We start from the raw sequence: 25,445 nt of genomic DNA, 5'->3' as shown, positions 1-25,445 counted from the left end.
AATCCTACATAAAAGATGCCTTCATTCACAAACAGTCCTGCATTACTATCTTCTTTGAGATGGAAAATGCCTACGGCACGGCATTGCGATACGGCATCTTGTGTGACTTGAAGTTTTTCGGTGTTTCGGGCAACATGCTTAACACTATTTCTAGCTACATGTCTGAACGAACTTTCCGTGTAAGAATTGGTAGTGGACTTTCTAATGTACATGTTCAGGAAAATGACGTGCCTCAAAGCGGTGAAGATGTACTTGCTTCGTAAGGCATTGCCACCAACCATTTCTTGTTCAGTTTATGTAGATGATTTCGAAATATCTTTTAAATCATGTAATATGTGTGATATGTGTGATCATGTAATATGTGAACGTCAAGTCCAGCTCGGCGTGAACAAACTTGCTGGCTGGGCGGTCACAAACGGTTTCAAGCTGAACCACGTAAAAATACTTGTGTTGTGTTCACGCGTGTGCGCGGGATCCATGTGGACCCTGACATTACTATAAATGGCGTGTCGATTCCTGTTAAAAAGGAGCACAAGTTTTTAAGCCTAATATTCTACAACAAACTAACATTTCTTTCGCATCTGAAAATGATGAAGCAAAAATGCCTAAAAACTACGATTATCCTTAAAGTCGTCTCTCACCAATCGTACGGTGCAGACAAGCAGCTCCTCCTGAGCCTTTATACTGCCCAGGTAGGATCTCGCTTGGACTATGGCAGCGTCGTGTATGGGTCGGCAACAAAAACGGCACTTAAAATCATTGACGCAGTAATTTGGGGCTTCGCCTTGCTTGTGGCGCCTTTCGCACCAGCCCTGTTGAAAGCCTCTATGCAGAGTGCCACAAATGGCCCCTGTATCACCAGAGGATATACACTGAAGTGTTGTATGCCTCTCAAATCATGTCTCTGACAAATAATCCTCTTAGCTCGACCATTCATGATGCATCCTCACAGCAGCTCTTTTTAAACCGTCCATCCGTTCCCTCTCAGAATGAGAGCAGAAGCTTCTGAGCTAGCAGTGTCATGTTCATACATCCACAAGACATCCATCATTGATTTTATTGCACCATGGCAAGCCAGGGATGTTTCCTGTGACCTGTCCTTTGTGCAGTTCGACTTCCTGCAGGATAAGCACCAGTGAGCTGAGTTTTACTCCGACTCATCAAAGACAGCTGATGCTGTGTCTTGTGCTGCGCATGGACTGAACTTTAACGTGGCAAAAAGAATGAACTCCCACAACAGCATTTTTACGGCTGAAGCACACGGCATTTTACTTGTTTTACATCACGTCGTTCAACATCAAATTTCAAGGTCCACATTGTTTACAGATTCTCTTAGTGTTTTGCGTGCACTTTTATCCAGAAAACGCTCAAAAAACTGTGTAATCAATCTTGCTTTCAGGGCCTTTATGTCGGCATACGCCTCAAGTCTTGAAATAAAAATATATTGGGTTCCCGGCCACTGTGGAATAGCCGGGAATGAAACCGAAGATCAAATGGCCACTGCTGCTGCACTCTTAAATACAGTGGACATAGCAACAGTGCCGTACACAGACTTCAAGCCACACATTACACACTGTGGAAGACGTCCAGAGAGGCAAGGGAGGAGGCCGTCGTCTAGAAAAAGCCAATATATTTACATTATGTACAGGGAACCGTTCATTTATGCAGCCATCTCGTCGCCTCGCCTGGTCGTCTTCATCTCTGGGTCTGCTGCGCGCGCTGCTTGCATCGTCCTCATCGTCGTCGAAAGTTCCAACATCTTCCCGGCCCACAAGGGTTCGTACGAGCGGTGGTGGTGTCCATTCATGTCCAGCCGGTGTCTGAGTTTCTTTTTTTTTCTTATTTTCGGCCTCCTCTTTCGTCTGGACTTCGCCTTTCTTCTGACTTTTGATCTGTGTTTTTTCATGATAACTACGTCAGGTGACGAGTCCAAAGCATAACATTTCTTGTTGTTCAGAGTGCGCACTGACTTCAGGTGTCGTTTCATTGACGTGTTGTCTTTGTATCCGATGCACCAGTTGAAAGCGTGAACGGTTACATCTTTTCCAGTGTGAACCGCCTCAGTACCACATTCTCCTGGCTTCTTCGATTTGTGAACACATCTAGTAGCCTTCTTAATCATCGTTGCCATGATGCCGGCAGCAGCATTTTTACCTGAGCTCTTCCCTGGAGAAGGGGATGTGCGGTCTTTCCGGGCGCCTCTCGAGCCGAAGTGAATGTGACCGGTCGTCCAACGGGCCTCGATTTTACGAAGAGCGCATTCACTCATGTCGCAGCCACAACTCTCCAAAATACGGGCAAGCTTGTGTCGTAATGACCAATCGTAATTGTCTGATGAAGGTTTCCTGACTTTCCCGCGGTGTCCAACGTGTTCTCTCTTGTAAAATTCTTTCTGCACACCGTCTTCAGAACATCGCATTGCCGCATACCGACATGCAAATGAGATTTCGAGCGCTTCAGCCGTGGGTTCCTCGACGATGACACCTGCCGAAGCAAGCTCCTCGTCCCGGCTGTTTTGTTCTGATGCAGCTGGATCTCGCATAGATGGTGTAAGCTCCTCGGGGTCTCTGTTCTGTTCCTCATGTGGTGCTTCCGGAATCTTGGCGTTTGGAGGCCTGAGCGAAATATGCACAGTTTCCTGGCGTTCCTCAAGCGCTGTCTCAGTCGAGTTGTTATTCATAGGGGCACTTGTCGTCGGGGCTGGTGATGTAGCCAAGCTTGAAGGGTTGGAGGGTTGACAACGGACTATCGGAATTCCCAACGAGGTCACTGAAGTATTTTGGTTCTTGTGGGTTCCGGTCTCTTCCTCGGGTTCATTTCTGTCGCTGGTAGGACTAAGTTCATGTTTTGGTAGGTGTAGCCTTCTTTCTTCTTTTATGAGGTAGGGGTCCTCAGGGGTAAGTTCCTTTTGTCCGCAAAGTCTTGCTTTGAGGTAGCGAATAATTCTGTGCGCTTCTTTAACGGACTCTAAAGCTTCATGGTGTTGGCCGTCAATTGGGGTTCCGCAAGCAAGGGCATCCAGCTTCTCGCTGATAGCAGCAAGTCGGTCGGCACTGTGCTGGAGCCTCGCCATCAAAACAGCGGCCTCAACGTCTGTTGCTTCCTCAAGAGTGGGCGTCAATTCGGCGATAAGCTTTCTATGGAATTCGAGAAGGCTGTTCTGGGCAATCCGGAGCCGGTTCGGCTTCTCGACGCCTCCTCCTGGCTTCGGGGTGAGCATGGCGGTCGAAGAATTGAATTCCGCTGCATGGCTCACCTCGTCGTGTCGCTTGACGTCCCGGGTTTCGGCACCATGTGGAAAACGTCCAGAGAGGCAAGGGGGGAGGCCGTCGCCTAGAAAAAGCCAATATATTTACATTATGTACAGGGAATCGTTCATTTATGCAGCCATCTCGTCGCCTCGCCTGGTCGTATTCTTCATCTCTGGGTCTGTTGCGCGCGCTGCTTGCATTGTCCTCACCGTCATCGAAAGTTCCAACACACACCAACTTCGCAACGCATGGAAAACACTAGAGTGAACTGACAGATAACCAGTTACACGTAACAAAACCACACTTGGGACCATACACTACTGACTCACGCAACAGACACTTTAAGTTCCTTAGCTAGGTTACGGATAGGCCACACACATGTAACACACTCACACCTGCTCACTAGCTCTCCAAGACCCGGGTGTAGCAGGTATGGGGAGGGCCTATCCGTAGTCCACATTTTAATCACATGCAGGCACTCGACACAACAAGACACAGACACTTCAAGGAACTACACAGACAACACATTCCGCTACAACCTTCCTTGTTTTTGGGTGATAATGCCATGGTTCTGAGCAACGCGTTTTTAAATATTTGTCTGATGTGAACTTTTTAAGCCTCATATGCTATCATGCGTAATCAACACTGGCCCTGCATAGCAGCCACCACCATTGCTTTTAATTGACTTTACTGTTATTCTGGCTTACACATTTTAGTAGCCACAGTTTTCTGTTGTATACCTTTGTTTAGCGCTCTTTTCCCCAGCTGATCTTGCGCCAAAAAATCTAACCATCATCATCACCATTCAGTGGTTGTAATACGACTTCAGTAACCATGTCTGCCCTCATCAGTTGCTGTAGTAGCTTTGGCACGCCTTTGCTCGAAATTCACAGTGGTCCGGCCGGTAAGGCGAATTATATTAACTCATATTAATAGCTCAGCATATTATCCGCAAGACGATTGAAAAGTGTACAATGCAAATGCAAACGCTACATTGTTCAGCATTGCTTAGCCAAACTGTTTCGCTTCGGATGATGTCGGCATATACGATATTATTCACTCATGCAGGCGCCGGCCTACACCACAGACGTGCTTATTAAAGGGACCCTGGAACACTTCCGAAAAACGCTTTCTCTCTTTATTCCGCGTGTGGTATCACTGTGGGAGCTATAGTTGTCGCCAGCCCGGAGCGACACTGCGTGATTTGCTCTTGGCAGCAGATCCGCCTTCCGTTTGATTTGCTTTTGTGACTTTTTTCGCTAATATGGCTATCGAAATCGTTAATTGCTGCAACTGAAAGAGACCCGGCTAATAGCTCTTGCATTGCTCTAATGACGTAATTTGAGAGCTTGAAGAATGCCAGAACCGGAAAAAAAACATTTTTGAGCCAACATCTAGGTTACCTAATGGGCATAGAGCAGTAATTTCTGGTTGTGGTACTTCGTGACCCTCTATTCTAAGCGCTGAATGGGTTTGTTGGCTACGTCCTGAAAGCGTTTAGGATGTATAAAAACTTAAAGAAAGTGTTTCAGTGTATTTTTATTAAATGGAAATTTCCTAACGTGGCTTGGTCGGTCTTCAGTCCTGTTTTGTGACACGAACGTCATCTCGCATTTGTGTCGCCTGACCTGTAGGTGCTCCGCCTTTTAAAAAGGACGTAATGCCATAACACAGAAATTTACACCAGCATTTTTAGAGAACGATCTCCCCAACCTGCTCAACTGGCACCCTTCTGCTGTTGAGTGTGGGGCCAACTACGCGACTGTGCAAGGCAGTGTGATGTGGGCTCCGACTGCGTGTGCCCGGACGCACTTCAAAGGAGAGATACGAAATTACGACTGGAGTGGTGAAGAATGATTTAACACCATAAATTTTACTTTTTGATTTTTTCGCATGACCAAGTACCCAACTGGGGCATACGGGCTTCTTAATAGAGACATTCATTCATTCATGCTTTTAATATCAATCACACCTCATACAGAAAGCATCAGATTAATCTAAGGTTAAGGTAAACATCATAACATCGCCATTTGCTGGGAGGTTTTGTAAATCTTGATTTTTGTTTAATCACGGTGGTCATTATTTTTCGTACTGTCGGTTGAACGTCAGACACCATGTGAACCCTTGTCTAACTGACTGACTTGTGCCTAGCAAAATTGCTCGTACAGTCGAAACAACGCAGTGTGTGACATACATATTGGCGTAAAGAGCAAAATAATCAAAGCAGTTTCCTTGCACACACACTATCGATGTAGACTCAATTTCAAATATTCTCTTTCCTGGCATATGAACTCTTTTCAACGTAGTGTGATTTTTAAAAGCAACAAAAACAGCCCACGTGTACTGTTTAAAAGCGCATTTCCTAAAAAAACGTAATTTGCTGTGACAAGTAGCGTCTCCGGCGTTTCCTTTGCTGGCGGTGTCGGCTCTGGACGTTATTACTATCACTTACACTGTAAAAACAGATGACTTCCTTGTAAGATTTTAAAACACTGTCAACAAAAACAGAAGCCCTTCTAAATACCTCGTTCACCACCAGCCCTAAAAAGTGGCTTTCGTGCAGGCGAGACATAAATTGAAAATGTTGTCAGATGAAAATTCACACTGCAAACAAGTAAGTACAGGTTTTTAAACAAAGATTGTGATAACCTAATTAAAAAAGCGAATAAATCAATTTAAAACAAGTTCACCGGCCAAATTTCGTGCGTTTACGATTTTTGATGCAAGTAACAAAGGTCAACCTACATGTTCCGATAAAAAGAGAATCCTATTATCTTGAATGGGTTGAAGTATCATTCGGGGTCCTTAGGTTTTCTTATGCGCTTTCAATGTGGATCCTCGCAATACTTATGGACAACTTTTTACACCTACATCTTATTTGCGTTTCTTTCTTCCTTTTGGTTTCTGCGTTTATGGCGTGAGTTACTTCAACCGGATTCTTTTCAGCTGCAACGGGTACGGTTGTCTTCGTTTTTGTTTCTGCGTCTTATAGCGCAGCTCAGTGGCTAAGGCATTGTGCTGCTGAGCACGAGGTCTCGGGTTCGATTCCCGGCCGCGGCGGCGGCTTTTCTGATGGAGGCGAAAAGCAAAAACGCCCGTGTGTACGAGATTTCGGCGCACGTTAAAGATCCACAGGTGGTCAGAATTAACCCGGAGCCCTCCACTACGGCGCGCCTCGTCGCCTGCGTTGCGTCGGCGCGTTAAACTCTACAATCAATCAATCAGTCTTATAGCACAAATTACTTCAGCGAGGAGACTGGCACGCCCCACGGCCTCCCTATAATTGTGGTTCTGTGGAGCTGGTGCGTGCCTGTTCTACTAAACGAAGCTATAGGATAGGGACATAGGTACGGACCTCTTTTTTTTTTACAGCGAAGCTGTATATTTTTTCATTTTTACATATACCATGCGCCGACCAATCGGCATAGAATAGATCGGAACTGCCAGGAAGCCAATTACATCGGAAATGATTTAAACATAATTGCAAGAAAGTCTTAAAACGTTTGTTAATAGGCTGTCAATATAGTAACTATAAGAATCTAAATCTAGTTATGCATTTATACAGGTTCTCTGGAGTCCCCCCTCGCCATAGTACTGCAAGGGCTCGAAATATTTTGCGCTGTTCAATTTTTGGAAAAAAAAAATTTCAACCAACGCCGCAGTTTCCCGCACGGATACCTCCTGCTGCGCTTGCCTGCTTGGTGCAAGAAACACACCTGTTTCAGACGTAGCTATGTGATTTTCGGTAATATTTGGTTATTGGACCATGATGCTTTCGTCGTGTTCATCAGAAGTTCTTGAGTGTTTTGGGGTTGTAAGCAGCTGGTTGGGACCAGTTGAGTTGATTGTACCTACCTATGCCAGATGCAAAACGAACCACCACAGCTGTGGCACTATCATTTGAGCAGGCTTATGTAAGCGAAAAGCCGGAAATCCGTCTTGCGGAGGTCATAGGTTGAATGACGTTATGACCCCACGCACGTCGTTCTTAGATACCAATGGCCACTGCGCAGATAATCAAAAAACAAGCACTGTCGTTGGCTCAAAGGAACATAATATTGATGCAGAAACACCCATGGCTGTTTAACAAGGACGCAAGGATTGAAATCCTGCAATGAGCGGGGCCATTCCCTCGACGAAACTTACGTTCCCCAAGAGTACACATAAGTTGTCAAATTTAACAATAATTCGATTTCGGTTCCTCATGCATGATGAATACCATAAAAATTCTGTGGGCGCAACATTTATTTCAAGATATGGCGAAAATTATAAAACTTTATTCATGGCGCAGCGTGCACCGTAATCTGTTTACTCCCTCGCAATGTTCCTACACTAGAAGAAACCCCGTCCTCCCTTTGCTCCAGGAATTAGAAAATCAAGAACTACGAAAGTGCACTACGACGTTTTAAAAGAGTTGGCGAGTACGGATGGCGCTTTAGGGAAGTGATTGTGATTGTTATTCGTGCGTGCAAGCGCAGAAATTAATAACGGAGAGATATTTATTGGTGTATCTCTAGGAATGCAGTGAAACCTGGATGTAACAAACTTCTATGTAACAAATTTCTTGATTTAACAAAGTTTTTCAATTCCCCGTTACCAGCCCCATGGAAACCCTTGTGTTTGCGAGTTATATGTAACGAAGGCGTTGCGACGGTTAACCTTGATGTAAGGAGTTCGTTGCGCTGAAAAGCCGCTGTTTTTTCCACTTTTTCTGAAAAATCGGCTGCAGAATGGCACACATTTAACGAATTCCGCCCGCACCGTGAACCACCGTCCCTTTCCACGTGCCAGGCGTGACTTTAGGCGTGTAGTCGCACGTCTCGAATGCTATCTGTGGTTTCGGTTGGTGGGTGATGGTTTCTGCTTCCTTTTCAGGACAACTCCCAGATTTGAAATGCTGTCTCCGTCGGAGAGAAAGAAGGACGTCGCCTCCCGGTACAGTATCCCAGCTAGCACCCTGTTCCCGATTTTGACTTCAGAAAAGAGCATCAATTCTGCCAGAAGGCGTCCTTTCAGCACAGCATAGGTTTGGTTCTGGAAACGCGCTAAGGCACCTAAATGTGTCAAAAGCAAAAGTTACACTTAGGTAACGTATGTGAATACGGAAGTAAAGAACCTCGTTCTTTTAGGTGCCGTGTACTGACTAAGCTCGTGAGAAAGCAGCAGATGGAAACGACGTAGTTTGTTACTGAAATAAACCCTTGATGAGTGAGTTTACCGGCACTTTAGTTTCGTTTCTTGTTTATTCACGCGAAGAAAACAAACAAGAAAAGGGCGTTTGTTTTGATTTTTCCAGTTGTGCCCAGTGCCTAATCTGTTCCCTCAACTCGACACCTGCATCTAGCGAAAAATTGCTAATTTTGTCAGCTTCGTTATATCCAGGTTTCACGGTACGTGAGCATCTCATCCCTCTTCCTCGCGAACATATAGCTGGGTGCTATACACACACGCCTTGCTCCACCTTTAGAAGTCCGCCGCACTGCATTCCTCGCACGTCTCTCGCATACCGCGACAACCATGCTTTGCGTTTTAACCGTCTGTACGGTATCGTCTGGTCGCTTTACCAGCGGAATGGCCTGCCTGTCACTCCTGTCGCTATTTCCGAGTATCGGAATTTCGTCACGGTCTTCCACACTGCATTCTCTTTCTCGTCTGTCCGGCGTTGCACTTGCTTCACACTTTGCTCTATAGAACTGTAGGGGAGTGGGACGTCGAAGGCAGCTGGAAGCAAGACGCCGTGACACCTTGAGCGACAGGCGAGCAGCCACCCCTAGCGGCTACGGTTGACGTCTTCTTTCTCCGCATGTTTCTCTGTCGTTTTCTGTTCGTCGGTAGGGTCCTGTCCACGGATCGACGGCGCATATACCTGGAGACATCAAATATCGATTTCCGTCGAAATAAAATAGAAAGTTTGGAACGTTTTACCACGTACTGTATTATTACCCAGTTCCCATTTCTTGAATGTAAGTGTCGTCTTAAATGCTGAAGGTTGGCATCATTTTAAAGCATTTTTTTTCAGTACCATTGCATTGCATTAAAAGTCTCTATTTCTGTCCCCTGTGGTGGATCACAGGACACACAAAGTTTTTACATCTGTTTTTGAATAACCTTTTGACTTTACCTCGGCTGTTTGGACATACAAAGTCTTGGAAGGTTTTTCGTTATATCCTCAATAATGCACACTATTGTTAAAATGAAGCCAATGAGCATTGCGCGAAATATTTATTGCAGCGAAAGAGCGAATACAAGGACTGCAAAAAGCTGTTAGGGCCTCGACAAGGGCTCAAGAGCTAAGTATAACAGTTTATGGCTACAACGCGCCAATTCAAACGGCACGGCAGAAAACATGATGTATTTGAGACCCCCAGCCATAAAGTGTCCCAAAGCATGAAGACACTTTCGGTTATATTTTCTCTGCGTGCATAGTGCCATCCGCCCCCATCCCGGTGTACTTAGGACCCTCGTATTACAAACCGAACAACCTGAAGAGCAGTTATTCTTACGGCATGCTGAAAAGCTGCCTGTGGTCTTTTAAAGTTCAGTCATCACATGCATTCTGGCAAATACGTTGTTCGAGGTTATTTCGCTGTTGAGGCTGTGGAGGTCTGTCGACGGATCTACGGATCTACGGAGGTCTGTCGACGGATCTAACCGTCTGACATTGACGTTGTACATCGCGTGCCAACGAAGGAGCGCGGTAGTACGAACGTCATAGTACGGTTTGTGTCCAGAACAGCACGAGACAATCTAGTGCAAGCAGCAAGGAAAAAACGGTTGATCGCTAGGCAAATTGGATTCGAAAATGAAACTCCAATTTATGTGAATGACCACTTGTGCCCGGAATACAAGGCCCTACTCGGCATGGCGATCGCCAAAAAGAAAGAAAAAAATTGGAAATTTGTGTGGGCGCTCAGTCAAAAATTCTTGCGCGGAAAGCTGAAAACGGAAGCGTCGTGCACATTGCCACCAGAGATGACCTTGCTAAGATTGTGTAAATTCCCCTGAGGCTGTGTCGCTGAAAATTGGTCGAAATAAGGCTAATGTGCGGTGACCAAATCGACACACTCAATCTACTTCATTGCAACGTTAGAAGTCTCAATCGAAATTACAACACGCTGGCAGCCTTGCTAACTCGGCTGAAATTTCGATTTAGTGTAATAGGTTTATCGGAAACATGGCTGAAGGGTGACGAGTTTGTGAACCTGCCAAGCTACAGGTTGTTATCATTACCAAGGGTGTCTGATTCGAGAGGCGGTGGCGTGGCGTTTTACCTATCTGAAGGAACAAGCTATGAAAAATTGGATGACATGACGGAAACAAAAACTGGCGAATACGAAATGCTATTTGTTGAACTGAATACCAAAGTCAGTGTAGGTGTAATTTACAGGCCGCCAACCCCTCGGATGCAGGCGTTCTTGTTGAAACTAGAAAACACACTTCAGCGCTTTTCTGTTTCGAATAAGAAGGCAATATTATGTGGTGATTTTAACATAAACATAGCTGACAGCTCTGGAACAGAATATTTGAACCTTATAGCTTCATATGGATTTCATAGCCATATTGTCGACCCAACTCGGGTAACCCAAACCTCCTCCTCTACAATTGACCACATTTTGTCAAACTTCGATACGGAACCAATAGAAGCCGGAGTTATTCCCGAAAACGTCGCGGACCACTTTCCAGTCTATATTATCGCTGCTAACCCTAAGCCACTGCCCGATAGACCCCGTACACATAATATGCCACGAGTAAACTTCGAAAAAAGAGAACTCATACAGGAAATAGACTTCACTCAAACCATAGTCGGCGATGTTAACCACGCGTACGAACAGTTTTCTGAAACCTTAAAATCTAGCTGTGTTAAGGTAAACTTTAACTCGCACAGAACCTCCTATATTACACGCCCGATCTGCCCTTGGATGACTGCAGAAATACTGGAAGTAATAAAACTAAAAGAACACTGGCGACAACAAATGAGGGAGCATAAAGACAGCACGTACTATAAAGAACAGTACAAAGTTACACGCAACCTATCACTCACCTTAATGCGCAAACAAAAAAAGAAATATTACAGCACCCGCATCTTGAAAGCGAAAGGAAATTCAAAAGAAATATGGAACATCAATTATTCAGTTACGAAATCATCCCAGAAAAGGCGCGTATTGCCTGATATAGGCGTTCTTGATTGCAGTCAGGCAGCTCTTGCTGAGGAATTTAATGATTTTTTCGTTAACATAAGCAGCAGTATTACGTTCAATCTTGATCAGAATGAGGATATTTGTCTGCCCAGTCCTTTACAAAACAGCGTTGTTTTTAAAGAAATAACTAGAGAACAGATTATTGTTGTTACCAAACAAATGACCTCGAATAAATCCGTAGGGCATGATGAGATATCTTTTAATATTCTCAAGGCCAATATCGATATTTTGAGCGATCCACTACAGACAATATTTAATCAGTCGTTTATGAGTGGTGTTTTTCCAGATCAATTGAAAGTTGGGAGAGTTGTCCCAATCTATAAAGGCGATGATCCCAACGACGTGGAAAATTATCGCCCAATTACAATTCTACCAGCCGTTACCATTTTATTTGAAAAATTGATAGCTCGTAGAATGATAGAATTTATTGAAAAATACCAAATATTGGCATCACAGCAACATGGCTTTCGCAAAAATTTTTCTACGAGCACCGCAGTTCATTCTGTTACCGAAATAGTTCACCAAGCACTCGATACAGGTCAGATTACCCTAGGCATATTCGTTGACATAAAAAAGGCGTTCGACTGTGTTGACCACAAAATTTTACTGAGTAAGCTAGAGCGCTATGGGTTCCGAGGCCCAGCAAGTTCATTCTTTAGAAGTTATTTAACCAGCCGTAAACAGTTTGTGGACGTTTTAGGTGAAAAGTCGACACTGAAAGACGTCAAGTCTGGAGTCCCACAAGGCTCGGTTTTGGGTCCTATTTTATTTTCTTTATTTGTTAACGACTATGTTACTTCTCTTACTTACGCGAAAGCAATCCTGTATGCTGATGACACAGCACTATTAATCAGCTGTAACTCTGTGGCCGAAGCTGAAACTCTGGCAAATGAAGATCTCGCGAGAACATTAACGTGGTTCAACACAAACAAATTAGTAATAAATATTAAAAAGACAAAATTTATTATTTTTTCTTCGCGTCAAAAACAGTTATCCCACCTGTGTAACCTTCAAGTAGATGGAAAAGCAATTTGCCAAGTAGATGCATATAAATACTTAGGCGTAACACTGGACACATCAATGCACTGGGAACAGCACATAAAAACCGTTTGCCAAAAGCTATCTTTTGGATGCTTTACCCTTATCCAAGCACGGAAACACTTCACCGAGAGAACACTGCGCCAAATTTACTTCAGTATTTTTCACTCACATTTATTATACTGTGTGGAGTCATGGGGATACACTTACACATCGTACTGCACACCTATCAACATCTTGCAAAAGAGGGCCGTGCGCATAATAGCATCAGCAGCGAGAACTGCAAAATCTTCGCCAATTTTTAAGGAGCTGAACATCATGCACTTCAATAAAGCACGAGATTACAAAACAGCAATACTGATCAAGAGGGTCATAAGTACTAACACTCCGTACCACTCATCTATCTTAAGCTTTCCTAGTAGAAATACTAGGCATGCTAACAATAATAACCTGAACCTACCGAAGATATCAAATGTATATGGGTGTCGAAGCCTTCCTTTCATTGGCACAAAAATATGGAATAGCCTCGCACCAACAATAAAATGTATGACACAAAACGATCAGTCAATAAAAACCTACATTATGTCTGACACATATAGTTCACCTAGTTGAAAGTCTGCTCTGCAGCCCATAATACGTATTTTCCCTGATACCATGTACAGTTCCTAAGTGTATGTACCGTTATTCTTGTTCAAAGTTTGGCGTTTATTTTTGTAATTTATCAACACATCTTCCTTGTTACATGTATTGAACACCTGATATGTTCCTTGTTCTTGACTTGGATGAAAAAAAAAATGTGAAATTTTTTGTATGGATCCAAAACTAGCCTTGGAGCTATGGATCCAGATGCTAATCACAGCACTTGTATATATGAAAATTTCTGAAAAATAAAAAACCTTCTTCTTCTTCTTCTTCTTCTTCTTCTTCTTCTTCTACGACAAACATTCACATTGCTTCCCCCTCCTCGTTTGAAAACACTGCAGGTGATCTGTCTAAGTAATGCTTAAACGACCACATGAAATGGCGATTTGCCAGAATTCAACTGCCAACACCATCCATGTACCATCAGGAAAGCTGCCGTTTTTGCAGTATTAGATTCACTAAGTTGGTTCCCTGTTTAAACACCCATTTTCGTTTAATAGAGGCACAGCTCTTAAGGCGCAACTGCGGCTTACGGCATCGGCAGATGAATATTGAAGCGATAAATAACCCATCGATTGAATGCGGCCACGCACTCCGTACAGATGGTCAGCCAATAAAGCTCTAACTGTGGAGTAGCAAGCCAAGCTCACGGCCAGGCTGACTTCTTTTCATCATTAAAGGCATTCCTCCTCCTTAAGCTCTAACGTGCGGTCGGTGTTTCCCGTATTTCGCGCGGCCTACCCATTTCGAAGCAATGTGCGGTCGTTTTTTGCCATTGTCCGGTTGGCACTGCACCGCCCCTGCCCGCCGCTGTCACTTGAGCGGCTCTTCACGCAGTAGCTCCCTTGGCACACAGTGCGGCGAGAGTCTCCTTTTCCGCTTCCTGCGACGCGCCGCTTTTACCTACCACTGTTCTTGTATGGGAGATGCTTACGTCATCTAATTACCCAGCGAGTACCTCTCCCTTTTCTTGGAACTTTTCTCTAGCCTGTTCTCCTTTTTGCGCACGGGCAAGGCATTGTGCGGGAGTGGTTTTCTGCGTACACAGGATAGCTGTATTTTACCTTCACTTAGCCACATGAGGCTTTGCTTTAGAAATCCACCGTTTAGAAAACAGCTACAGATGACACTTCAGTTTGCTGACGTGCATTCAACGCGAAATCATTCTACCAACACGAATCGGGGCATTGAACGTCACCCTTCGCCGGAAGATGTAAATTCACTGACCGATGCCCGGCAATAGGCAAGTAGGAATCTCATTGAACTGACCAGCCGTGAGCCTATGACGGCAGCTGTCATAGTATACGCCCGTCCGGTTTAGTGCTAAGTGGCCACTGCACAGAAAAATTGTAACTAGGTGCTGTGAAACTACTAATCTGCGTTATGATTGTTCCACGGAACCAGCATGACACGGATACGATACGGCCCGAATGCATCGTGAGCTGAAACAATATTGTCACGAATGACACTCGGTACTTCCAATGACCAAGGCTATCAAGGAGATTCATAGCGTCTAAACTCAAAGCTGCAGCCCAGGGCCCGTGAGGACAAGCGCTTGTTGTTGTTGTTGTTGTTGTTCCTTTGTATATTGGCGCATACCCAATCAAGGGATCGGCCAAACATCAGTCGTTAATTCGAATGAGATTCAAAGAAAATTAGAAAATTAGAACGATTCAAAGAAAATTATAAAAATTTGGAAGCTTTTCTTTTTCTTGTGTTGGAGGAATTGAGTTTGGAATTTGGTTAATATTGAAACAAAAAAAAGGAAATAAGTAAATAAATAATTAAATAAAGAAAAATAAGAAGAGGAAGAAGAAGAAGGAGGGAGAGGAGGAGAATCGCTTGCCCGAGTGTTCTCGTCTTCCTTTCTCCCTCGCTGATGGTGATAGCCGCGGCCTCTCTTCCCTGAGTTGCTGGTGATGATAGTCGCGGCATTACTAGCCCCCCCCCCCTTCTGAGAGGGCATCGACTCGATGCTACGGACAGCGAAATGACATTGTTCAACGCGGATCACCATCTGCAAGACGGTACACTTCCAGTTCGATACGTCGGTGCGTAGTCCATGCCTCAACGTTGTAAGGCTTGAGCCGCACGACGTGTACCACGGATCGTGGCCTTCGACAGGAGGCTGTACGCGCTGTGTCAGGTTTGACTTCATAATTGAGGCCACCAATGCGGCGGAGTATTTTATAGGAGCCGAAGTACCGCTTCATAAGCTTCTCGCTCAGACCACGGCGCCGTACAGGTGTCCAAACCCAAACTCGATCACCAGGGGTGAAATGTATGTCTCGTCGACGAAGGTTGTAGCAGTTAGCGTCGACGGATTCTTCATTTTGAATCCTGATCCTTGCGAGTTGTCGTGCTTCCTCAGCGCGCTGTGCGACTACATCCGCTTCTTCGTGGGTATGGTCGCTGGGCAAGTGGAGCAGCACTGCGTGGAGCATGGTGTTTACGTGCTGGCCGTGCGCCAAATAGAATGGAGAAAATCCCGTCGTTTCTTGGATCGCAGTGTTGTACGCAAAGGTCACGAATGGGAGCACTTCGTCCAAAGTTCGGTGCTCGACATCTGCGTATATGGCGATCATATCTGTCATGGTCTTATTGAGGCGCTCTGTAAGTCCATTTGTTTGGGGATGGTACGGCGTTGTTCGACGGTGGCTGGTGTTACTCAAGCGGAGTACGTCCTGCGTCAGTTTCAACGTGAACGCTGAGCCGCGGTCAGTGATTAACACTTTGGGAGCTCCATGCCGCAAAACAATTGGCTCAGTAAACAATTTCGCTATTTCAGCGCTTGTTCCGAGCGGCAGCGCCTTAGACTCTGCGTAGCGGGTTAAATATTCCGTCGCTATCACAATCCACCGATTGCCTGAGCTGGACATGGGGAATGGGTCGAGAAGATCCATGCCAATTTGTTCGAAAGCTGTTAGTGGGGGCTGGATAGGACGTAGAAATCCGGCCGGCTTTGTTGGCGGTTTCTTCCGCCTCTGGCATTCTCGGCATGTTTGCGTGTAATGATAGACTGATTCCGGAAGACGAGGCCAGTAGTATTTTTCTCGTATCCGGAGTGTGCGGCTATATCCAAGATGTCCGGCGGTGGGGTGGTCGTGAGAAGTTTCGATGATTTCGTCGCCAAGGTCGTCTGGCATAACGAGAAGCCACGACCTGCCGCTTGAGTCAAAGCTCTTTTTGTAGAGGACGCCCTGTCGAAGACAGAACGAGGAAAAGTTACGAAAGAAAACTTCGGGAAGGTCAACTTGTTGGCCTTGAAGGTATGCCGTAAGTTTTTGAAGCGCAGGGTCCTGTCGTTGCCGTGCTGCCATATCAATTTCAATTTCTTTATTTTCCCAGAGGTTTCTTAGAAGCTTCCTGGGCTAAAAGCTGTTTTACACAGCTTGACGGGGCCCGGGAAGCCATTACAAGACAACAACGACGGAGCAGTACGTACATAAAAAAATTTAAAAAAAATATACGAACGATATAAGAATGAAGACCAGAGAGAAATACGGGGTGTACAACTTCATAACTAACGGAATTAACTTTGATACAGGATTAAATACACACCTATTGTACGAGAACCACAGTTAACCACATAGTTAAATAAACGCTCTTTAAACTGCTACTAAAAAAAATCGCGCCAATCCACCCCGTGAATGTGGTTGGAAAGCAAAGCTGTAAACGGCACCCATAACGATTACCCATGCGACGTCCCTTATATTCACTCACATCGCTCTACAAATAGTAAAACCAGAGAGAATTAGTGAAATGCGCTTAACCACACCATTTATTACTTCAAAGAGATATTCATGGTAAGGTTAAATCAATGCATGATGCATGAACGGTGTTTTGTTGAGTTGTATTGGTGTAGCACAAGAGTGGAAACTTCTTTTATAAAATTAAAGTAAGCTCCAACCCGGTGTTATAGACGTTCTGACTTCTCCGTCTCTGCGCCGCGGACGGAGGCGACGAGATTTGCGGCAGAGAAGGAGGAGGCGGAGGAAGAAATACTTCTGTTCATATTTCTGAACGGCCCAGAGTGCAGCCCTGGGGAGTGATTCCTTCTTCTGTGGGGCCCATATGCAGTCCGCGCGGCCTGTGTTCTGTCCACCCGCTGATGCTGGGTAGGTAGAGAGGGCCTGGACAACAGCATCTTCCATTGCTCTTGTTGGCTAGTCGACGGAAAGAAAGGAGGGTGCTCAGGACTAAAGTCGCACACCCCGATTACGGGGCGGAGTGTTCCTACTTCTGAGCAAAATTTACATTCAGCGTCGTAGCGATTCGGATGCATTAAGTGAAGACGCGTAGGCTGTGGGAAGGAGCCCGGATTGTATGAGCCGTAGGGTAGTTTGTTGTTCTCTGGAAAGGTCAGGGTGAGGCGAAGGTACGGTGTCTCAGAAGGCGATAATGCTGGGTTATCTCCCTGAACGTGACAAGCCGTTGACTGTCCTCGTGCAGCTCCATAGCACGGGAGGTAAAAGCGCAGGCTTGTTGTGTGGGCGTATTTGTTGCCCTCCATTGAAGCGTGAGGGGGTGTCCAGATGAGCTGAATGGAACCGTTTGGGGAGTGGTTTTTTAACACGCGCAGTGCAGGTCAGGACACCCAACCCGACTGGTAATTCCAGTAGGCTTACTGGGAATCGGTGACTACCATCCGAACCCGTGGATGAGTGAGAGTCCAAGGTGATGGCTCCCTCTTCTGCTGCCGTCATTTCTTGGGTCCTAAGCGAGGTACACGCAAGGAGGTTGGTTCTGGAGGTAGCCACGATGATGGCGTATTGCTGCCCTCGATGTTTGGAGGCGTCTGTGTAGATAACTGCATGAACCCCACCGAGGGTGGTGTTTAGCGCTTGAGCCCGTGCTTTTCGGTGACCCTCGTTATGTTAGGGGTTCATATTTCTAAGCAAAGTGAGCATCTTTAGTTTTAGTCGCCAAGAGTCTGGGAGTACGTCAAGCGGAGTGACAGTCTGGGCTGCCCAGCCAATCTGGTGAAGCATGCGGTTATCCACCGTAGTTCTGAGTCGGACCTTCTGGTTAGAAAGATGGCCTTTTATCAGGTCTTACACCGTGTTGTGGAGCCCCGTGCTAAGCAGCCTCTCTATGGACGCACTCATGAGAAGACCAATGGCCGGCTCGACCGCCTTTCTAATCATTATATAAAGCATCTCTATGTCTTCCTTGTCGAGAAGAAGAGAGGGGGTTGACGTAAGTGACTCTCGAGGGGACAAAAGCTTCAATTAATCGAAAGGTACCGGATTCCTTTAGGCCTCGCTTCTTGGTAGCAACTCGCCTGATCATGTGTATGATTTGATTAAATGCTGTTTTTGAGGCGCTGCAAGGTGACGCCACTCTTGGTGTTAGCCTCGAGATGTAGGTCCAGGATCTTGATGCTGCGGATTGGAGTGATGGTCTGGCCATCAAGGAGTATTTGAATGTATTCCTTTATTTGGCGTGAGGACGGACGACAAGGAGCTGTGATTTTTTACGTGAATACTCGAGGCCACAGGCTTTAGCACATTGGCGTACTAGAAGTGAGATGCCACGCATTGGTGTGAGCTTCCTTTAATTTTTGTAACTCTTAGCACATGATCAAGGTGCGCACAGGGCCGCTAGACGGGCGTGAGTGGTCGCGTGACGCTTTCACGTGGCATTCAGCGAGAACGCAGGGGGTAAACCCGTAGATGTGCTTGGTGGGTACACCACCTGTCGTCCCCGTCTTCGCGTGGGCTCGTAGCTAAATCGGTAAGACAACGGGCTCTCGCTTTGTTAGTCTATTAGTTCCAGGTTCGAGTCCCAGCGGTGCCAGTAAATTATTTTATTTGTTCGCTGGAGTTTTCTGGTGACACCAACGGTCGCGAAAGAACCCTTGGGGGGTAGAGGTAAAAAGCTTTGCTTTAAAATCTAAATGCCACACGAAATATATCATAACATTGAACATATCAAACAAGCTATACACGCGAGCAGAGCAACATCCATTTACATGCTTACAAAACATTGTCGCATATCTTTTAATGATAAGAAAGTGTAACTGTTTAATATAAACGGCAGATTATGATGGGGCATCTGAAATTTGTAATTGGTTGGAAACCTGGGTACAAACCATTCATCTGTGCTTCGTGTAGCAACACATTTCATAGTGGGAGTCAAAGAGGCAGTTTCTGCCAAAAACATTTGTGCGTACTGGATGAAAAACAAAACATGCGCAGTATTCGGAAGTTGTACATGTTTTCAATTTTAACAATATTATAAAAGGGAAACAAGGTACACGTTGAGGACAGATAACCAACATCAGCAACGTTGCGAATGATTTTCTTTTGCAAGATTATAATTTTTTCGATGTTTTCCTTCGTAGTAGTCAACCATACCAAACTGCAATAATTAAGATGCGAAGCAAATAAGGCTTGATAAATGCTGAGTTTTGCGTGCAGTGGAATTAAAGATCGGCAGCGCGACACAGCACCAGCGGCTGCGGATAATTTAGAACAAAGGTGATCGATGTGCGCATCCCAGGCTAAATTTGAGGAAAATGTAACACCAAGTATTTTATTTTCATCTACGACCGCTATCTCCTGACCAGCATAAATGAAATGCTTATGTAGTTTAACTTCCTTATTCCTTGCGCGGAAAATAATAATTTTAGTTTTGGAAGGATTGATTCTAATGCAGTTGGATTGCGACCACAGGTGTAGTTTGTTAAGAACCGCGTTACACTCTCCGATCACGTCATCAAGATTCATTCCGGAAAACAGCAAGGTACAATTATCAGCGGCTGTATTTTACGGCTGTGTCAATGTTAACAATGTCATTAACGTAAAGGTTGAATAAGATTGGCCCTAGTACACTACCCTGGGGTACACCACATTGTAACGGAAGAAACGATGAACGGTAACTGCCAATGCATACACACTGATGCCTATCCCCTAAATAAGACGTTAGCAAGGACAGAGGCAAACCACGAATTCTATAGTGAGAAAGCTTATCTATTAGTATACGATGTTATAGGCAATCAAAGGCTTTGCTGAAATCGATGAATAGGTCAACGGTATACAGCTTTTCTTCGAAATTACACAGTACTTGTTCTTTTAGTGTTAGTACCGCCGATTCCGCCGAGCCGTGTATCCCAAAAAGGCGTCGTCATCATCGACTTCCGGCTGAGAGCTTTCCACGGTGGTCCGAGAGAGGCAGTCTGCATCACTGTGTTTGCGGCCCGACTTGTAAATGCTGGAAAAATCAAATTCTTGAAGGCGTAGTCCCCAACGAGCGAGTCATCCGGATGGGTCCCTCAGGTTGGCAATCCAGCACAGTGAATGATGATCTGTGACTACACGGAACGGACGACCATACAGGTAGGGACGAAACTTTGTAACTGCCCAAATGACTCCAAGGCACTCCTTTTCGCTAGTTGAATAGTTTTGCTCCACTTTGGTTAGCGTACGGCTCGCGTAAACGATGACTCGCTCAGCGCCATCCTGCATTTGGATAAGCACAGAAGCAAGTCCCGCGCTACTTGCATCGGTATGTACTTCAGTTTCAGCCTCCTGGTCAAAATGGCCCAAGACGGGAGCCGTTTGAAGAGTGGATTTTAATTCCTCGAATGCGCGATGTTGTTCTTCATTCCACTCGAACGGGACCCGTTCTTTTGTGAGGTAAGTCAGTGGGGCAGCTATCTGGGAGAAGTTCTTGACGAAGCGGCGATAGTAAGCGCACAGGCGCGGGAACCATCTCACTGCCGACTTGTCAGATGGTGTTGGGAAGGCGCGAACCGCAGATGTTTTCGCTGGGTCACCACTGACACCTGCGCTGCTAACAATGTGGCCTAGGAACTTCAGCTCATCGTACGCGAACCGACATTGTTTTAGATTGAGCATAAGGCCGGCCGTTTCGAGAGCCTTCAGTACTTCTCTAAGTCGTTGTAGTGTTCGTCGAACGTACTTGCGAAGATGAAGACGTCATCGAGATAAACGAGGTACGTCTGCCATTTAAGGCCGGCGAGAACGCTGTCCATTACACGCTTGAAGGTCGCTGGTGCTGTACATAGCCCGAAAGGCATCACTTTGAACTCATAGAGCCCATCTGGGGTAATAAAGACCGTCTTTTCTCGGTCCCGCCCGTCGACCTCAATCTGCCAGTACCCACTCTTCAGGTCTATTGACGAGAAGAAGCGGGCATGGCGAGAGTGTCATCAATGCGTGGAAGCGGGTACAGGTCTTTCTTGTTTATTTTGTTTAACCGCCGACAATCTACGTAAAACCGCAGTGTCCCATCCTTCTTCTTTACAAGCACCACTGGTGCAGCCCAGGGGCTGTTAGACGGTTGGATGACATCGTCATTCAGCATGTCTTTCACCTGGGTTTGTATTGCCTCTCGTTCTTTGGGCGAAACTCGGTACGGCGGTTGGCGAGTTGTATGTGTGGCGTCATCAGGCAAAATCTGGTGCTTAGCAACGGTGGTTCGGCCAACTCCGGACGGCGTAGCAAAACAGTGACGAAATTCATCGAGCAGTGAAAGCAACTCCCTCTTTTGTTGACCCGAAAGTTTTGAGTTCACGTCGAGTTCCAGACTTGCTGCCGTTTGCGGCCGAGACGATGTACCAGCGTCGGACACCACGTCAACGGCTGAGATTTCGGCCGATACCTTCCACGTGGGCCACGTGGCCCTTGGTCAGGTGCTGCGACTTGTTTCGAAAATTTGTGACCAGAACTTCTGCGCATCGATTTTGAAGCCGCAGTAGGCCACTGGAGGCCCCGATTCCCTTCTCCTGAAGAAGCTGGATATTTCCTTCTAAGAGTGCTTCCCCATCAGGGAACGTGTCCTATTTGCACCAGCAAGAAAACACTGGCCAGCGGAGGCAGCTTCAAGTGCTCCTATAACACCCTGGCCGAGGCGAAACATGGCTCGGAGTAGCTGCGTGGGGCATCCGGCATCCGCAGCGGGAGCCTGTTCGAGCCCAGGTCAATGACGGCACCGTATACTCGTAGAGGAAGTCCATACCTAGAATGATGTCTCTGGAGCATTTCTCCAGAACGACAAATTTCACAGGGCATGGCTCTCCGTGGATCCGACGCGGGCAGTGCACAGTCCAGCAGGCGTCACCAAGTGTCGTCCGTCGGTACGTATGTCCGGGCCATCCCACGCTGTCGTCACTTTACGTACGTGACGGGAAAGCCTACCGCTCAGAACGGAGTAATCACCACCAGTGTCAATGAGCGCCGTCACGTCGTAACCGTCTATAGTGATCGACGGGTTGTTCAACGGCGCAGTAGTACCGATGAAAGGGTTGCTGGAGTTGGAGTGGGAGCTTCGCGGCGCTTGCGGAGGTTCTTGATGGCTTTCGTCGTCGGCAACACCACCTCCAGGCGTTGCTGTACTTAGTTTTCCCGACGAGGCACGGGTGAAAGGCTTTCTCGGTGAGACGAGCGAAGAGGCGAAGGTGGGCGACGGGGTGACGGCGAACGGGGTCCACGAGGAACGGCTGGGAACGGCGGCGTTAAGCGTCGAAGGTACTCTTCGATTTCGCGGGGTTTGTGACCGTAACTGGGGCACGGGTCGCTTGGACGGAACCCGGGAAGTCCAAGCTCACGGTAGGGGCTGCGGCGAAAGGTATGGTCTGGCTCCCCACAGTGGAAGCAGAGTGGTCGGTTATCCCGTGTTCGCCAGACATCCGTTTTTCGCGGGCGAAGCTGCTTAGGCCCCGGTGAGGGAATATTCGACGACTCACCGGCCACCCGCTGTGGCACTAGGTTTGAGTAAGGGGCGGCGACCGACGAGGGTGGTTGGGAAGCCGGCGCGACGTACGTCACAGAGGGACGTTGCGGGACAACGTCGACCAGAATTGTGGGTGCAAAAGTCCGCTGCACTTCTTCTCTGACAGCCTCCGCAACCGATACTGAAGCAGGCGCTCGCGCGTTGGGAACAGCCTCTGTAGCTCCTCTTGGAGCACGCCGCGGATGATCTCGCGGAGACAACTATCATTATTGCTGTTCACGTCGAGGCGGGAAGTAGTAGTGCAAGCAGCAATTGTGGGGAAAGCCACTAACCTGTGGTAATGGTTACTCCTCCTCGGTAGCACCTGTTCAATATTTGTGGCTTCCGTCACAAACTCATCAACTGTTGTCGGCGGATGGTGAACGAGCCCTCCAAAAATGTCGCTCCTTACGCATCACATAAGGGACCGCACCTTGCATGGTTTCCTCAGTGGCCAGCGGATTCGCTCGTGTGCTCAACTACAGAACTTCTTCCACGAAGCTCGTCACGCTTTCGGTACCCCCTTGGGCCCGGGTTCTTAAGAGTTCTTCGGCCCTTTGACGTCGAAAGCGGTTAGGGAAGGCTCGCCGAAGGCCCTTGAAGGACTCCCATGACGTCAGACGCGCCTCGTGGTTATTGAACCAGATGTGGGCAGTTTTCTCCAAAGAGAAGTAGACACTCTTGCGGCACAGGTCTTCCGTCCAACCATTGTGGCGAGCTACACGCTCGTACTGCTCAACCCAGTCTTCTACGGCCTCGAAGTCTTCGCCATAGAACGGGGCAGGATTACGGGGCGCCATCGGCCAGAACATAATCGGAGGCCCGAACGCGTCAGTCTGCTGTGACTTCGATGTCATGCTAAGTGCACGTGTCAACTGTGTTCTTTTGGGAACCGTGGTCAACTGCCCGAATTCCGGTGCTTGGCCTTGGAGACGTCGACTGGTGCGAACACCGGGCTTTTCGAGGAAGGCTCGCCGGCCCGGACTCAGTATCGGGCTTGGCTTACGGGGCCTCGAGGGGGTACTCAGCATGAATGGGGTCTACCCCGCACCTTCACCACAAATGTCACGAATGACGCTCGGTACTTCCAATGATCAAGGCTATCAAGAATATTTCATGCGTCTAAACTCAAAGCTGCAGCCCAGGGCCTGTGAGGACAAGCGCTTGCCCGAGCGTTCTCGCCTTCTTTTCGCCTTCGCTGATGGTGATAGCCGCGGCATTCCTTCCCTGACTTGCTGGTTATGATAGTAAGCCCAGTTATGGTATCGCGGTACCCTTTGTTTTTGTGGCGCAAGTGTGACTGAGTGGTTATGAAATGTGCCCGTAAGAACGCGCCCGTGCGTTAAATTCCCGTTTCCGACACTTTTCCGTTATGCCGTAAGCATATTTTTCAGATATCCCCTTCGCCCCAAACGTGTAACGTCTTGTAACAAAATAAATGGCATAATTGGCGAAGTTAACGTATTTAATCGTTATAATAGGGCAAAGCGGGTTTTTGGTTGAAAAAAACAAAACATACAAAAATTGATTTTATTGATTGTAGTGTCTAACGAGCCGACGCAACGCAGGCGATGAGGCGTGCCGTAGTGGAGGGCTCCGGATTAATTTTGACCACCTGGGGATCTTTAACGTGCACCGAAATCTCGTACACACGGGCATTTTTGCTTTTCGCCTCCATCAGAAAAGCGACCGCCGCGGCCAGGAATCGAACCCGCGACTTCGTGCTCAGCAGCGCAACGCCTTAGCCACCGCGGCTGGTAAAATATACAAAAATAAAAAAATCATAATGAAATCAAAACTATTGCCAGACAAAAGCAAGAAGAGTGAAAGCAAACCTAACTACAAAAAAATTTGAAAACATTGCCCAACCGTGCAAAACGCGACAGCTGCACCACATGCCTTCAATGGTCAAATTTAGACATTTTATCGTTTTAATAACGTACTTGAGGAAATTCGATAAAAACGCGTCTAGTAAAACCGAAATACGAAAATAGATACCTAATGAAATTAAATAGCGATTTCAGAAACGCGCATCACACGCATACCGTTTAAGAAATGAAGACAAAAACCAGAATGTGCCTCCACCGAAAAAGCCACTGAGACAAGAATAAAATGCTTAGAACACGGTTCCACCTTGGAAGCCCTCCATCTTCACAAAGGTGGATAAATTGCGAACTTAGCACCTTTAATTGTTTTAATAACTGAAATTTACATAATTGGCCAGAGTATAATTTAAAAAACTAAGTAAATGAAATGAACTGAAGTCGTTAAACGTGTTTGTAATGTACACCGCCCTCAATTACAACAGCAAAAAGTTGTCCGAAAAAAACAACCAAACGAGGAAAAGGAATTTAAAAAACGCGCCCTGTTTTTCCACAGAAATGCGTGATTGCCGCACTACACCCTTTGCGTCACCAAAAAAGAGCGAATTGAGATAATTTGGGGAAGGAAGTAACAAAAATGAAAACACCAAAAAGATTAATCGTTCGGAATGACCACTCTTTATTCCTATTAAGCTTGAGAGCGACGTTTCTGCTAGACCTAACTACTGCGGCTCCCCATTTACAGATTGCTTTTT

General features: G+C 46.5%; 1 protein-coding gene across 2 annotated transcripts in view; it reads left to right on the top strand.

Annotated features, from left to right (window-relative positions):
* Positions 1 to 8,456, top strand: part of LOC144141202 (arylsulfatase B-like) — a 95,328-nt gene extending 86,872 nt beyond the window's left edge. For both annotated transcript variants that reach the window (XM_077672765.1, XM_077672766.1), the window contains one exon: positions 8,127 to 8,456. In XM_077672765.1, coding sequence (XP_077528891.1) covers positions 8,127 to 8,224 — 98 coding nt within the window. In that variant the 3' untranslated portion in view covers positions 8,225 to 8,456. The remainder of the gene's footprint in view (positions 1 to 8,126) is intronic.
* The last annotated feature ends 16,989 nt before the right edge of the window (positions 8,457 to 25,445 follow it).

The sequence above is a fragment of the Haemaphysalis longicornis genome, unplaced genomic scaffold, assembly GCF_048455015.1.
Source record: "Haemaphysalis longicornis isolate Haplotype H1 unplaced genomic scaffold, Haemaphysalis longicornis Haplotype H1 scaffold_6, whole genome shotgun sequence".
NCBI classification, from domain to species: Eukaryota; Metazoa; Arthropoda; class Arachnida; order Ixodida; family Ixodidae; genus Haemaphysalis; species Haemaphysalis longicornis.
Note: the sequence above shows the minus strand (reverse complement) of the source record. Positions and strands in the feature narration are given on the sequence as shown.